This window comes from Curcuma longa, chromosome 11, assembly GCF_044706935.1.
Source record: "Curcuma longa cultivar G26 ecotype Majalengka, Jawa Barat chromosome 11, ITB_CL_G26_1.1, whole genome shotgun sequence".
In the NCBI taxonomy this organism is placed as follows: Eukaryota; Viridiplantae; Streptophyta; class Magnoliopsida; order Zingiberales; family Zingiberaceae; genus Curcuma; species Curcuma longa.
The window spans coordinates 12,971,029-12,987,109 of record NC_133871.1 but is presented as its reverse complement, the minus strand read 5'-3'; the positions used below and the strand labels follow the sequence as shown (position 1 = coordinate 12,987,109).

General features: G+C 37.8%; 3 protein-coding genes across 3 annotated transcripts; 1 reads left to right on the top strand and 2 right to left on the bottom strand.

Annotated features, from left to right (window-relative positions):
- Positions 1-43: 43 nt before the first annotated feature.
- Positions 44-1,602, bottom strand: LOC141841409 (putative 2-oxoglutarate-dependent dioxygenase SLC1). Its single transcript, XM_074729580.1, has 4 exons — positions 1,192-1,602; positions 821-1,068; positions 401-731; positions 44-318 (listed from the first exon to the last, which is right to left on the bottom strand). Exons 1-4 carry the CDS (start codon positions 1,471-1,473, stop codon positions 67-69), a joined length of 1,113 nt encoding a protein of 370 aa, XP_074585681.1. The 5' UTR covers positions 1,474-1,602; the 3' UTR covers positions 44-66.
- Positions 1,603-2,135: 533 nt separating this feature from the next.
- LOC141841191 (phosphomannomutase-like) lies at positions 2,136-7,117 on the bottom strand. The gene is made up of 10 exons (XM_074729323.1): positions 6,744-7,117; positions 6,529-6,595; positions 5,942-6,018; positions 5,204-5,239; positions 5,072-5,127; positions 4,890-4,989; positions 4,695-4,781; positions 4,525-4,614; positions 3,661-3,712; positions 2,136-2,559 (listed from the first exon to the last, which is right to left on the bottom strand). Exons 1-10 carry the CDS (start codon positions 6,906-6,908, stop codon positions 2,453-2,455), a joined length of 837 nt encoding a protein of 278 aa, XP_074585424.1. The 5' UTR covers positions 6,909-7,117; the 3' UTR covers positions 2,136-2,452.
- A 1,611-nt stretch (positions 7,118-8,728) lies between these two features.
- LOC141839680 (eukaryotic initiation factor 4A-III homolog B-like) lies at positions 8,729-15,868 on the top strand. Its single transcript, XM_074727483.1, has 8 exons — positions 8,729-9,140; positions 10,664-10,904; positions 10,990-11,070; positions 12,393-12,500; positions 12,588-12,707; positions 14,520-14,687; positions 14,825-14,911; positions 15,549-15,868. The coding sequence occupies exons 1-8, from the start codon at positions 8,845-8,847 to the stop codon at positions 15,660-15,662; spliced, it is 1,215 nt and encodes a 404-aa protein (XP_074583584.1). The 5' UTR covers positions 8,729-8,844; the 3' UTR covers positions 15,663-15,868.
- The last annotated feature ends 213 nt before the right edge of the window (positions 15,869-16,081 follow it).

The window sequence follows — 16,081 nt, the reverse complement described above, 5'->3', positions numbered from 1 at the left end:
TAATCAAGCTTTTGTCAACCAATTGACTCGAGCAACATGCGTGCGTGGACTTGGAAATCTGCCACGTCACGTGGTCAACTTCCTGGACTCTAGGAAACTCTTTGACTTTGGCACGCTGGTGGACAGGTAGGCGAGGAAATCTGCGAAGCCTGTGTCCTTGTACAGCCTCCTCTTGTCGCCGTCGTCGACGAGCCCCGCCGCCGGGCTGACCAGGCTGTCGAATGCCACGCTGTGCAGCGACGCCACCGACATCCGCAACTCCGACGCGTTGACCAGCACCCGATGCAGCACGCTCTTGTACCTCCCGTTGCTGTGTATCTGAATTACGACGATTCATATCAATCCCTGAGTTGAGTCTCTACACATTTGCATGGAATTGATTGTATTATACATGGCCGACCTCAAGGTGGTCGCCGACGTTGACGACGAAGGAGCCGGGGACAGGGTCGATGGTAATCCAGTCGCCGGCATGGAGCATCTGGAGGCCCTCCACCTCGTCCTGGAGGACCAGAGTGAGGAAGCCATAGTCGGAGTGTGATGGCATCCCCAACGTTAGCTCCGGCTCCGGACATGCCGGATAGCAATTTAGCACCAGCAGATGTGATCCCTCCTCAAACTCCTTCATGCTACTCCCGCCGCTTCCATCTCCGACACCGAGTGCCTCGAGCACCGCCGCGATCAACACCAAAAACAATGTCCTAATCTTCTTTGAATACAAAATGGCATCATCCCTGATGATCATATAACGATGATGACGACGATGATGATATAACGATGATGACGACGATGATGATAAGAAGAAAAAGAAATAATTTATGACCTGAAGTTGATTGGAGCTGAAGGCCAAAGGGGGAGGATTGTGTCGAGGGAGTGGCAAGTGAGTTTGAGGAAATCCCTCCAACAAAACACCTTGTCCTTGATCTCGCTGAAGCTGGTCCCGTAGCGCACCGGGCTGCTCGTGTTGGTCGTCGAGTACTTCGATCTCTCCTCAAAAGGAAGCTCAAAGAATTGCTTTCCCGCGTTGATCATTCTTTGAATTACTTCGTTGTCGATGCCATGATTTACCACCTAAGATGTATCATGCATGAACCTAGTAGAAAATGTTCTTGACTACACTATATTTTTTGCAATTATTTAGAATCAACTAGATGTATTTAGCTCTCTATATAAGATATATTACTTCATTTATACCTGAAAGAAGCCATACTCCTTGCAAGCTCTGTCCAAAGTCTCTAGAACCCTTGTGCGATCCGCCGAAAGCAATTCGCCTATGTCAATGACCGGAAGTTTGAGCTTGGGCTTCTGCTCCGATGACGTGATTTGCGGTCGGTCAGGGAAGGGGAAGATGTACTTGCTAGGGACTCTTGTGATGCCCACATTCTCACAAAGGTGCCTAACCCCTTTCATTGCAATACTATCATCAACTTCCATTGCCTCTTCTACTCCCCTTTCACCTTGGGTCATCTTTTCCATATCTAATCTAAATTCCCAATCAATAATTTGATGATCGAGGCAAAAATAATAATGATGATGATAATGATAATAAATTTAGGAAACTGTGTGAAGGGGATGGAGAAAAATGTATGTCTTGAAGTTTATATATATAGAGGGTGAGTTGAGAAGGAGAACAGAAAAAGAGAGAGAGAGAGAGAGAGAGAGAGATGAGAGATGATCCGTTGACTTGGTACAAGTCAACGCGCACAAGCGCCTGAAATTGACAAATTGTTTCTACGTTTGCAAGTCGCCATCGATAAAGTCTTCGCCGTTGGCTGGATTCGGCTGCTGCAACTTGACTTGTGAATAATTAACATCAAGCACATGGTGGTTAGTTTGACCTTAATCAGCAAATATTTTATATACTATTGCACATAAATAATACAACTAATTGACTTCATAGATTAGGTTGATTGAGTCCATAGATTTGAAAATGTAAAAGATGACTAATAGATTGAGAAGATAGATTTGAAGATGTAAAACATAAGCAATTATATAGCTAAACGTGTCAATAAATTTGAAGATGTAAACCACAATTAATGGACTAGTCAATAGATTTGAAGATGTAAAAGGTATGAAAAGACATAAGAAAATCTAATCCGGTTGTAAAAAATTTAATACAACATGATCATCTTAAGTGTTCTTGAAATCCAACTAGGCCATTGAACCATGAATCGAAAATCCCGGTGGAAACGAATTTAGAGCCAATTCAATCAGAAAAATTTGAAAGGAAGAGCTAGCAATGCATAGGCAGCAAAAGAAGTCTATGGGTTGATAAAGATTCATATTCATGCTAAGTTGTATTTTATTTTATAATGGATATGTGAACACTAAACATAATCATTTAAATTCAAGTTATTAACTACAAAGGCCCCAAAATCCAGAGTTGAATTCATCTGTATGAAGCTTGGAGAACATAAAATGTTTGAGAAGATGAAACTTAATCTGAATATAACTATCAGGAAGTATAAGGAATGGTGACCTTTAGGATCAAGAAATTCATCTGCAATTCATTTCCCAGGAACAGAGATCTGCACTGCATTGCTGTATCATCAGGATTTGTGACTGAAAAGGAGCAAGATATCAAGGAAGTCATCGATAGTGAGATCTTTGCATTAAGGATAATCACTAAGCAAGCCTAAAACTAGCCGGATAAAAGTTAATTGTACCAGAGAGAACACTACAAGATTACTGCAACTTGAATGAGTGCGGTTGGAAAAATGTTATGCGAAACAAACAAGATCAATATCTACGATCATTGGAAGGTTTAAAAGTTTTGTTTCATAACAATCGATAAATACTGGTGTGCTAATTGTGGAGTCCCTTGTTTATTGTGGGGTTCTGCTAAAGGGATGAGGTCTCATGTCACATTAGCGTTTAACTTCATCACCCTACAAATGTGAGGGATGAATTTGAAAGAGAGGAATTATATCCTACAGGAGAACTTTTGCAATAAAAAATCAAACACTAATTTTCACTTAATGGTACCCTACCAACTATTGTGGCTCTCCTTTTAATCTGTACCTACACCTCTTAATTTGCAATATTTTATTGCAAGTTTTCTTTTGCCATCAACAAAGCAGCTATACATTGTAGGACTGCAAAAAGCTTTTCCTAAGCTTTATTAAATATAAATCTCACAGTAATTACATGAATCATGAATCACAGAATCTTAATAAAAATGCTCCATTATCAGACATGAGGTTGGAATATGTAAATTCACAGAAGGCAAGTATTTGACCGATAAATCAATTTTTATATTTCAGGTCTAACTAAGCAAGCTATCCTATCTGCATTGCAATAAGTAAAATTCATGGGTGTCTTCAATTCAATGGATAACCTCCAAACCAAGGCCATCAAAATATAAGAAGCTATTTATGCACAGGAGTTATATAATTAGCGCTAAAATCTTATTTCAACATGTCATGATGGTAAAGCATATTCAAAACAAAACAATGTTGATTTTATTCAATGAATCAGGTTGTTTCACATACTTCGATTATCAAGATAAAAATTTATTCAAGCTCAAATGTCTCATTCAGAGAAAAAAAAAGTCTACATCCCTGAAATAACATTAGTAGACTGTTATAGAAATAACTTTTTTTTTTTTAAAAGCATAGTAACAGCACAGTATAGATGTTCAGAACATAGCATATCCAGGCATACCTGTATAACCAACAGTTCGTTCAGACTCATATATTTCATTGTCATTTCCTCCCTGAACGTGGACAAAATAAATTCGTTATATGAAAAGAAAACCTCTATTTAGGAATTTGATGTTTTGAAATTGACAAGCAGAAGATAATCTTGAAAAAAAAAATTAACAAGAAATACTTCTTGAGGATGACAAATTTGACGTTCTTCATTATGTTTGCTATCACAAAGGAATTTTGAGAAAACAAAAATTATTACTTTCCAATATTTCAATAATTTGAGACCTCGTAAATTAGTAGTTAAATTACTAAAAAAGAAAAATAACGATCCCATCTCCAATATAGGATTTGAGACCCATAAAATCCCCTCAAATCTCATATTGTTGAAAGCCAAAAATTGGACTAGATAAGTATCCCATCAAATCCGATGGTATCAACCATAAGAAGTTCATGAACTGAACGAGGCCTTAGGTGAAAAATAGATAGATACCCTTGATGCAAAATCCTGGAGGTTGAACTACTAATCTTTTCATTTTTAATTCTCTCTCTTAAAGAACAAAAGTATCAAGGTAGGTCACGAAAATAATCCCCAAACTAGCATATGGTTGTGCGGAGCAAAAAATAATACCCATATGAGAAACAATGACTAATCCCTATTTGTTCGTGTCTTCAGAGCAAACTATCAAAACATGCATAATAATCCTAGATTGATGTAATTTGCAGTTAACAGGAATCACATAAGTGTAAAATCAAATCCAACTCATAAGCAAGTCTTGGAGTAGAACAAAGTCATTGTGAAACTACTTATGTTAGCAAGTCTAATAGTTGCAAAATAGACACAAACAACTGGCACCCGAGGTAAACAGAAAAAAACTACCTTGTAGGTTTTGTCACCAAAAAAGTGGATATCTTGGAATTCATCAAGGTATTTCAAACAGAAAGTCTTGTCCCAACCTCTTGGGAAAACCTACAGAAACAAGTGAAAATCATGATTAATCTGACCATCTTGAAAAATAAACAAATGATGTTACTTATAAATTAACTAACATCAAAACTTATTTGCCTCCCAATCATGTTAGACAAAATGTGCAAACTTTTCACGTAAAAGACCATCTTTGGCCATATGTTATGAACCTAAAAAGATAACCAAAACACAAACTTTCAATCATAGTTAAAGGTTTCATTCAATCTTAAAAGCCAAAATATTGAACATCACAGTCACTTTTGCAAAGAAGTGCATGCCTTATCATATCGAACAAATTCATCACATTCTTCTTGGCTGAAGTTCCTTCCAATTGGAGAGACATTCAGCATTCCATTTCGGGACTCTATAAAAGTTCCCCTGATCACTGATAACCTCTAAAAGGTATGAGTTAAAGATTAAAGGTTGAACGATAAACTGTTTGATAAAAAAATTTTACCACCTTTTTATTGGAATATCCAAATCTGCAATATAATGGAGAGTAAAATTAATGAACTCCTGCACAAGAAGTTTATATTTTAGCCATAACAAAAAATAATGCAGCAGATAGCAGCTGAAAAGTATAATATCTCACCTTCAGTTTATCATCCCCAAGGAATGATTTCAAACTCTGTAAAACATCAGAGAAACCTTTTAGAATACCAAGAACAGAGGAGGAAAGAAGAGAAGAACCTCCTAGTAGTTATAGGTGCCCGTAATTTTGTAAATTTCATTAGGGTTTCTTTTCAAAGGATGGAATATGATAGATAAGCAATACCGAAGTAGCATCTCCTTTGGCTCCCACTTCCAATTGCTATAACTCATGTGAATAACACTTTAACATCTGTTGGAACTCTAAAGTCCATCTCGCTTATGCAATAAAATAAAAGAATGTGATAACTTGAAGTGTAGAAATAAGAAAAAGGTTGAGAAGGCTCCTTGACTAATCTAAGAATCAAACTCTGTCAAAGATACAGTGTCATGAAGGGATGGAAGGTTGAATGCTTGTAGGTATTCCATATAGTTAAAAATAAAACCATCTTGTAAATAAATGTAGGTTAAGTTCAAAAGATAAGGCAAAAGGCTATAACGAATCTACTAACTTGCAGTAAACAGGATTTTCACAACAAATTATTAAACAGACCAAGTATTGCATTGTGACTTATATGAGAAAAAACCTATAATTGTAGTTATCTTCGTACCTACCAATAAGCTCTTTTTTCAGGAAATATGTTCCAGAGGGAAATACAGACCAGGAGTCATTTGCCATGATATTTTTACTTGAACAAATATTAGCTTGTAACTAAGCTATAGTTTAACATTTACAGTTTACCTGTCGACCAATTAGTTCCCCATTTTTATGAGCAAGAAAACCATTTTCTGAGAATACATAGTCATTGTCATTTAGAACTGCACAAGAACAGTAGACATCAGGAGTATGCCAAAATCATTATGAAATAAAAAGATGCATGCAGTAGTTGATTGATACCACATTGAAATCTCAGGAAACGAGCATTGCATTGCATTCACCAACTCAAGTAGAAAGAAGTAAATAAAACCATCTTCATCTTGAAATCAACCAATTGAAGTATAAACTGCATTGATGCTAATCCAGTGAGTCAAAGCATGTTAGGAAGAAGATTTAGTCATTCATGGTACAAGGGGCATCACTCTGTAGTTTAAAATGATCCTATCAGCATTCAATCAGCAAGTCATTGGATAGCATTTGGGGGTTGGGAGCAGTAGCAACAGGTGAAAACTAAATTTGCTCTTTCAGAAACAGGACGTTTTATTGAATTAGCCATATGTTCATTCTTAACAAATAATCAACAAATGAGATCATTTTTTTATTATCTAAAAGTAGATCCTGCAATACTAATACTGTTTTGATGAAGATGCACAATGAAAGGTTTAGCTGACCTGAAATTCCAAGTTGTTCTGTAATCTTAACCAGATCAGATCCTCCAACAACTCCTACGGCGACAACCTGCCGAAATCATGCCATTTAAAATTCGGTAAACTAATCGAAGCCCTACATTTCCACAAAAGACTTGCAGATTCAGAAGGACATTCTCTCCAGATCAGCTCATCGCATTAGAGGCGAATCATCAAAGGGGAGAACGGAGTGTGCCTACCTTCGCGGCGTTATCCCCTAAGAAAAGAAACGAGCATTCAAGCAAGAGTCGGCTGCAAAGCGGGGGATCATTCAGTACAACGAAACTAGAATCAACCTTCCTCGGTGCAGTGAGCGTTTCATCGACGTCGAAAACAGCGATGACGCCAGGCATTCTCGCAGCCATTCTCCTCCCGTTCTCCCAACAGAAATCCTTGAAAGATCAAGCTTTTATGGCTCTGCTGTACGAGGAGCGATCCCAGGCAGCCAAGTACCAAGGCTCGATGAGATCTGGCGAGTGCAGCAATGACTGAGCTGGAAAGGGTTTCCTACGAGAGCAGATCGAGGTCCGCTCAGATCCAAAGACGAAAAGGTTGCAAGATCTTGCGGCGTGACGACGAATGGAACCGCGTGAATCGAGATCTCATGGCAGCCTTGCGCCGTAGAAAAAGGAAGAAAACAAAAAGAAACAAGAACATTCTCAATCTGTTCGAGGAAAAATAAACCATATAAATATTTAAAAAATAATTAATCAATTAATTAAAATAAATTAAATCGTAATTCATTTATATTTCTTAAAATTATTTGACTCATTCAAATTTTGAAGTTGTTTTTATTATATTCACCAAAAATAATTAAAAAATATTAATAAATGAATGAGAATGATGACGTAATGCCTTCGATCCCTATTTATAGGAAAACAATGTTTCAGAGCACTCCCTCGATCGAGCTCCCATGGCTCCCAAGAAGAAGAAGAAGCACAAGGGCAAGACCACTCGCGCGCGCAGTTCCAAACCCACCGCTTCCGCCGCCGGCGCCTCCCTTCCTTCTCCCTCAGAAGGGTCTCCTCCTCCCACCCCTCCGCTGCCCTCCGATCTCCCCTTCCCCACCGGCCTCCGCATTCCTCCCACGCCCATCGTGTTCTCCTTCTCCGGGGCCAGCCACCCTCCTCCCCCCGCCGACTCCCCATTCCGCTCCCCCTTCGCCGGATCGTCCCACCCTCCTCCCCCCGACGACTCCCCATTCCGCTCCCCCTTCGCCGGATCGTCCCACCCTCCTCCCCCCGACGACTCCCCAATCCGCTTCCCCTTCGCCGGATCCTCCCACCCTCCTCCCCCCTCCTCCCCGACTCCCATTCCCCCTCTCCCCTTCGATTACCCTTCGATCCCCCAAGAACCACCCCCCTCCGCCGCCGCCCGACGGCGCAGCGAAGTCGCCCTCACAATCGCCCGCCACACGGCCAGAGGCGCCGCCGCCGCCGCTCGCGAGAGGTTGAGTACCTCGACGCCGGCGGCTTCGCTGGAGCAGGGCCTGGAAAGGCTCGGCGATACTCTGCCGACGATGATGTCGGCGATCTTGAGAATCCAGGATTTGGTCGAAGAGACCAGGGGCGACGAGGGACTGGTGGAGGCGGGGGTCGACGCTTTCCGGAACATGGAGACGATTCGGGAGCTTTTCGAGACGACGAGGAAGATGGTGAGGGAGAAGAAGAAGACGCAAACGGCGGAGCAAGGCGGCGTCGATTTCAGCAGAGACCTGAGGGAGGGAGGCGATCGAGGGTGTTCTTGATTCAGAAAGAATTACTACAATGCGATCGATCGATTTGTTGAATGCGCGATGATGCGTTTTCGCTGCGATTCCGTGAACTGGTTGGTACTTTTAATTGGATAGAAATTAGTAATAGAATACACATACTCGAATATTCTTTATCTCGAATATTTATTACATGGGTAGAAAAGCGAGTATGATTTGTACCTATAAACTTTTTTTAGCTATATTCATTTTCTATTAACTAAATAATATTAATAAAGTAATTCAGGGTAAGAACTTTCATAAAATTATCCTCATATTCATAATTTTATTTATAAAATATTTTATAATATAATTTATTATATGCATTGCATATAAATAAATAAAAGTTTATGGGGTAAATTTTGAAATACGTAAATAAATAAATAAATAAAAAAAGCTTAATTTTCGCAACTTATAAACAGGGCTAAAATATAAAGTCACTGCTCGTCTCGTTTGTTGTCCCGGGAGAACTTGGCCGTTGTTGCTAGGGTTTGCGTCGTCGCTTCCTCTCTTTCTCGCCCCTCACCTCTGCCTCGATCCCTCTCGTCGCCATGGCCGCCGCCGGCACGGCAGCTCCTAGGGGGCGCAATATAGACGACGAGAACCTGGTATTCGAGACCAGCCCGGGGGTCGAGGCCGTCACCAGCTTCGACCAGATGGGCATCCGCGACGACCTCCTCCGCGGCATATACGCCTATGGATTCGAGAAGCCCTCTGCCATCCAGCAAAGGGCTGTGATTCCCATTATCAATGGCCGAGACGTCATTGCCCAGGCGCAGTCCGGCACCGGGAAGTCCTCCATGATCGCCCTAACCGTCTGCCAGATGGTTGATACCGCCGTTAGAGAGTATGGTTTTTTTTTTCATTTATTGAATTCATATCCATCGGATTTTCTTTCTCGTTCTTATTTTTATTAGACTCAAAGATCCAGGTTTGATTTGGTTGCGCCGTGTAAACTGTGCATTGAATATTCAATTTTTTTTCTTTCTTATTTCTGTGCACTTATTTTAGGAGGTCTTGTAATTTATTTTCAAACTCGAGAGCAGAAAAATTGACATCTTTTATAGATTAACAATGACAGCTAGACATAAGTTTGTCCTTATGTATTTTAAGACATCACCGAAGCAACCTAGTTAAAAGCCCTTATGCCTTCTATTCTATTAGCTAAATGATGATTTAGTATCGGACTTAGGTACAAATATTTGATTTGCAAGTGGATACAAGTGCTCGACGAACTGTTTCCATTTTTTTTGTCATGTGATCATCAATTGTTAGGTTTCCAAGTCATTATAATCGACATAGGTATGGAGAGGATAGATGAAGAATCAAGATGATGTCGAGGGGAATTGGTAGTTTTGTTGAGCATCTAAGCCGCTTTTTGGGTTTGACAAGATTAGTATCATTCTTCAATAATGCACTCATAATAAATTTATCCATCTATTATAACACAGTTGTAATTTGTCTGTTTTCTCTTGTGACAAATTCAACTCGCTTTAGACTTATTGTTATTGGGTCACATAAAGAGCACATGCCTTCTTCATGAGCCTCTCTCTCTCTCTCTCTCTCTCTCTCTCTCTCTCCAATCAATACTAGTTCAATAACATATAGATTTAGTGGATATAGCCATTAAAAGCTGAAAAAAATATCACCACTTATAAGACTAGCTGGATGTTGCATTTATATGTAAATTAACTTATTTCAATGAACTGACCTCTATATTCTTATTGATTCCTATATTTCTGGAATCTGAATTTTGCAATGTATTGATTATTTTGTTTTTACATGCTTTGATTTTCATTTGAAAATATTTAAGAGTAAAGTGGGGGGTTTTGGCGTATTTTGAATTTCAAGTTGGTTGCTGATTACATCTATTTGTTATGATTGGGATAAATGTGCCTTTGATGGTGGAATTGATGCACTTACATGGAAGTGTTATGTCTTTTCTTCCTTCTGTTTTCTGTTATTTTATTCGACTTTCAGGGCTTTAATAACTGAATATAACTTGATACGTGTAGACTGGTTCCTTTTCTTTAGAGCTTCAATAACTCATATTAACTTGATGTATATACTTTTACTTATGATAATTGATTTTGGCTTGCATCTGGAATTTGTTCGGATGGCTGATCTGGATACTAGCACTTTTATCTGAATTGCTCTAACTTTTGTTTCTCACTGAAGACTTTCTTGTGTTTAGTTTTGTATCATAATTAATTTATTATTAATGTGAGGGGTTGCATATCATAGCTGAATGCACATTATTGTACCTTTTGGACCTTGTGAAATACCCAAGAAATCTGTTCCATGTACAAAGCCATTCATTTAATTTAATATATTTAGTACTTCTGGTGAAGTTTTTGCACATTTTTTCAGAGTTCAGGCACTTATTTTATCACCTACAAGAGAACTTGCTGCACAGACTGAGAAGGTGATATTAGCCATTGGTGAATATATAAGTGTGCAAGCCCATGCATGTGTTGGCGGAAAGAGTATAGGTGAAGATATTAGAAAGCTGGAGTATGGTGTTCATGTGGTTTCTGGGACACCTGGCAGAGTTTGCGACATGATTAAAAGGAGGACTTTGCGCACAAGAGCCATCAGGATTCTAATCCTTGTATGTTGATTCTGTGTTTCCATAAGTATATTTGTATGAATTTTATATATTTCTACTTCTAAACGAATTTGTGTTATTTGAATAGGATGAAGCTGATGAGATGCTGAGTAGAGGTTTTAAGGACCAGATATATGATGTTTACAGATACCTGCCTCCTGAACTTCAGGTTTGGATCAACAATCACGGTCTTTAGGAAAAATTTCTACTTTTAATCTAATATACCTGTATTGTTTCTGTTATTATTTGAGAACAGTGTATGAGATCAATATCATATTTTCATATTACAGTTGGTAGACAGAGTTGAATCTTAACCATACTGGAGTGATACCATTTCATTTACTCAACAACGAGATTTGCCTCAATGCAAATTAGTCAAAATCCAAATTTTAGTGCAAACCAACCAAATCTCAAATTGTGATATATATGTATACACTTTTAAAGAGAAACTTTGGATACTTGCTATTCATGTGTTTGCTTGCATCAAGCAATTTAAAATTCTCTCAACCTTTTTATAGTTTAACAAATAAAGAAATAGATATTCTTGTGCAGGCAAAATTTACTTTGTTTCTAGTGTCATTGTGTTCACAAATGACAACAAACATTTGCATGTAAAATAAACATTGTTTCAAGATCATTAAACTAATAAGTGCAGCATTATTCATGTGTATTTTGTGCTCAGCCAGAGAACTCCATGCCTTCATCTATTTGATGCCATTATTTCTACCTTTGCACTTCGGAAAAATTGTGTCTTACTCATATTCTAAGTTTGTAGGCATATGCTTTATGACTCTTGATGTTAGAGATAAATTTAGTTACCATACAAGATAGGTGCTGCTTGTTACTTGAAACTAGCAGCTTGTATTGTTTATCAGTCTCAATACAAGATGCAGTATCTATTTTTGTGTTTGATCGTTTGTTACCCTCCTTTTAGAAAAAAGGAACCCAGTTATTTTTTTGTCCTCTTATCTAGCTGTATGTCATTTTTAGAGGGTTGATTTGGCCTGCTTGTATAATTATATTTAATATTTCACTCCTGATGAAACCATCAGTATATGTACATAACAAGTGAATGGCCATTGTTTTTATGAACCGATGTCACAATTCTATTTTATCATATGGATTTTATCAAATTTCTCTCAGGTTTAGTATGCTTAATTCAATTTGAGCATTGTTTTTTGTTTGAAATGGTTTTAATATTGTGTTAAGTTTTTTATGCAACTTCTGCATTAAGTATGGGTTGTTGGTTGTAGTAGGTGAGAGGAAATAACTCCAATGATTTCTGTTTGATAAGCATATGCACAGGTTTTTATGATAATCTAGAAAGATGGTATTCAATGAATATAGACCTTCATACTTTTCTTTCAATGTTGAATTTTCTAAGACCTGTTCTTCCAAATGTTGACCATTACCTCCTTAATTCATATGTGTTGCTGTTCTTGTAAAAGTTGGAAGTTTATTGAGCATGTAATTTTATGAATTATTTTGTAGGTTGCTCTGATATCTGCAACACTACCTCATGAAATTCTAGAGATAACCAACAAGTTCATGACAGATCCCATAAGAATCCTTGTCAAGCGTGATGAATTGACATTGGAGGTAGTTTATTTTCAAGTTTTGTCACAGTTATTAGCTTATGCTTCTTCAATATTATTGATCTCTTTAATATTATTATTTTTGTTTCAGGGTATAAAACAATTTTTTGTTGCTGTGGAGAGAGAGGAGTGGAAGTTTGATACATTATGCGATCTCTATGACACTCTCACTATCACTCAGGCGGTTATTTTCTGCAACACAAAAAGAAAGGTTAGACTACAAGTTACTACTCCATTAGGCTTGGAACTATGATTCTGATATGAAACAAACTGCGGAATGTATTTGAATTTTAAGGCAACATACTAGTACATGTTAATTCTGGAACATCTCACGCAAAGTGCGATCTATTCCTACAAGACCTTTAATCATGCATTACTGATGTTAGGACGTCCCTTATAATGAACTAGGTTTCAGGTGTTGTTGTGAGGAAGTAACACTATTTGAGTGTCTTGAATGGGCTTGATCTTCAGAATGAGTTGTATCATGGATGGGACTGCAGGAACTGACATCTCTATTGACAAATTAATGTACAAGGAACAAGACTGTAATGTCTCTCAATAAAATGGTCCCCTCACTATTAAAAATTGAACTAATGTTTAAATGAGTTGATGGTGGTTATGGGCGAGGTGTGCTCTCTATTGGCTTAGGATTCTTCTTCTTTGCCAATTTGTCACTTATAGTTGCGATATGCTTTTTTAACCATTTTTGGAAGCTCGTCTTTCATTATCTCACACCTATTTCTCTCACAGTGATACCCAAAATAAAGATGCTAAGGATTCTACTTTTAAATAAAAGGAACAAGTAGAAACTAAGCAAGAGGATGCTACTTTTTTTTAATATGCAAGAATAACAATTATGCTAGAAAATTATCAAATGCACAAAATAACTAAGCCAACTAAATTACATGGAAGAAATTTCAATGAGGAAATGAAATTGCTGTGTTGATGTGAGCCCTTTCTACAGTGAAATTTGCACCTCACAACCATTGATGAAGACTTTAACAAATCACTTGATTTTTAATTAATTTTAGTAATGGTTAATTTTTTTAAGAATAAGATGTAATATGTTAGGGGTTCACTTCAAAATTCTTAAATTTGCAATACTAAAATATAAATCATGGTCAATCTAGAAATTAGTAAAAATTTTGGACTAGGATGTAAAACCCTAAAACTCGATTAAGATCTCAATATGTCCGGCTTGGAGATGACAACCAGGTGAAGGGAGAACTTGTTCAGGCCTAGCTTGAGCAAGACTTGAGCAAGACAACGTCCAAGCAAAGCAGAGGCCACTTGTTGAATGGAGGTGGTTCGCTTAGGTAGGGGTGTCATTGGGCGAAGGCAGAAGCTGCGGCTCCTCCCAGGCAAATGTGCAGCTCAAGGGAGACAGGGACTAGTTGCTTAGGGGTGGCTTGTTTGAGTGGAGGTGGTGTCAGGCAAAGTGGAACAACATTTGCCTTGCACAGGCTGTTTGACAGAAGCAATAGCCTACATGTCTAGCACACGTGAACGATCATTGATGGAGCCATGCGAAACATTAGAGTAGTGTCCGTCGGCGCGATCTATGGTAGCATTGTGCAGAGGCCTCAAATGGAAGCTGAGGGGCGGTGAGCGAGTAGTGGTGATGCAGCAAGCAACAATGACTGACAGATCAATCTGCTTTAGAGGTTTCCATGACATGCTTTCATTTGGATGATTTTAGAGAAATGATTCCTTTATCAATAAATATCTATAAATGAATTTCTGCGGTATTCGACAACAAACTGGAGCTGGATATCTTGAATTGCATGGTTGAATATTATTTATCCCTTTCTTCAGGGTACTGAAATATGAATATGGACATTTTTTTTAGAAGCAAAACCTTTCCTCATCACTACCCTATTATTAGCTATTTTTTTTTTTGTTAGAGGACAATCTGTATTATCTATTTTAATGAAATCAAATAATATTCTATCCACGTCACAACTTTTTATGATGTAATTAATTTAGTTGCAAACCAGATTAATTTTGCTTATTTCTCTGGCAGGTTGACTGGTTAACTGAGAAAATGCGCAGTAATAACTTCACAGTATCTTCTATGCATGGTGACATGCCACAAAAAGAGCGAGATGCAATCATGGCAGAATTTAGATCAGGGGCAACCCGTGTACTGATCACTACTGATGTATGGGCTAGAGGGATTGATGTCCAGCAGGCAAGACTTTTCACTAAAACGTGGATTTAGCATTTCAAACACTACTTTGCACATGCTAAAAAAAATTCACTCAGCAATTTCATGATCTTTTTCAGTTAATATGTTTTAATGTCCAATAGTCTTTTTGATTCTCTCAGGTGTCACTGGTGATAAACTATGACCTACCAAACAACCGAGAACTCTACATACATCGGATAGGCCGTTCTGGACGCTTTGGACGTAAGGTGGGTTCTTTGTTGCTCATACTTGCATTTAGCATCATGTATTTGTCTGATTCCAATATTTCCATTGTATTTTTAGTTTTTTATATGTACCAGGACCAAATGCCCACGATATGCATTGTTTGAAATATAAGGTCATTAAAATAGCACAAATGGCACAACGGGAAAAATATATATCTGTATGAAATTGTGAAAATATATAGTTTCTAGCATTAACATTAATTTGTTGCACAAATTGTAACACTAATTGCCTAGAAAAATAAGTAAAAGTAGAAGGCTAGCAAGAGAAGCCTGCATGAGTGAGCAGTAATTTATTCATTCGAAAGGTCACGCATGCTATAGGAGTCTTGAGAACGCAAGAAAAGGGATGCATTTGTATCATCAATTGATATGGGCCAAATCCAAGTGCTCAGGTGCCTTCAATGCAGCATGAATATATCTTTCCCCTAGATGTCGAACTCTTTTAAGGTCTCCAACTGATCACCAAAGATGCCTATTCACTTCTAGAGAGTCAGATGTGACCCACATTTCTTTAGTCACTTCAAAAGAAAATAAATAAATTATGTTGTTATTTTACTCTTTGCATGCTTTATCTTCCTTTTCATCTTAAAGTGACTTTTCCCCATTCATGTGAATCCAGGGTGTTGCAATTAATTTCGTGAGGAAGGATGACATTCGGATTTTAAGAGATATAGAACAATATTACAGTACACAGATTGATGAAATGCCAATGAATGTTGCCGATCTCATCTAAATGCTTCAAATGTCAACTGCCCCTATTTACCCCGGATGCTTGCAAGGGAATTGTTGTAACAATTAGGTTGGAAAAGTTCATTTAACTAAGAGATTTCTCATTATGGCGTGCTGGAATTAATGCTTTTTTTTTTTTGTAAACTCAACTGTAAGATTGCATGAGTTGAATACAGTATGAAGTTTTACAAATGCGTGCTGTGAGACTAATTGTTAGAGTTGTCTATTAAGTGTGATAGTACTACTTCTTTTATTAAGCTCTGAAGTTTGAAATGTTTATTTTATTTTATTTGAATCACACTTCAGCAAAAATTACAGCTCAAACATCTTGTGGTTATTTATTCTCTCAAGTTCAAGTTTCTAAAAAATTAGAATTGTGCACTAAATGGTCTGATGAAGTTCAGTTATATTGTCTTTTTTTAA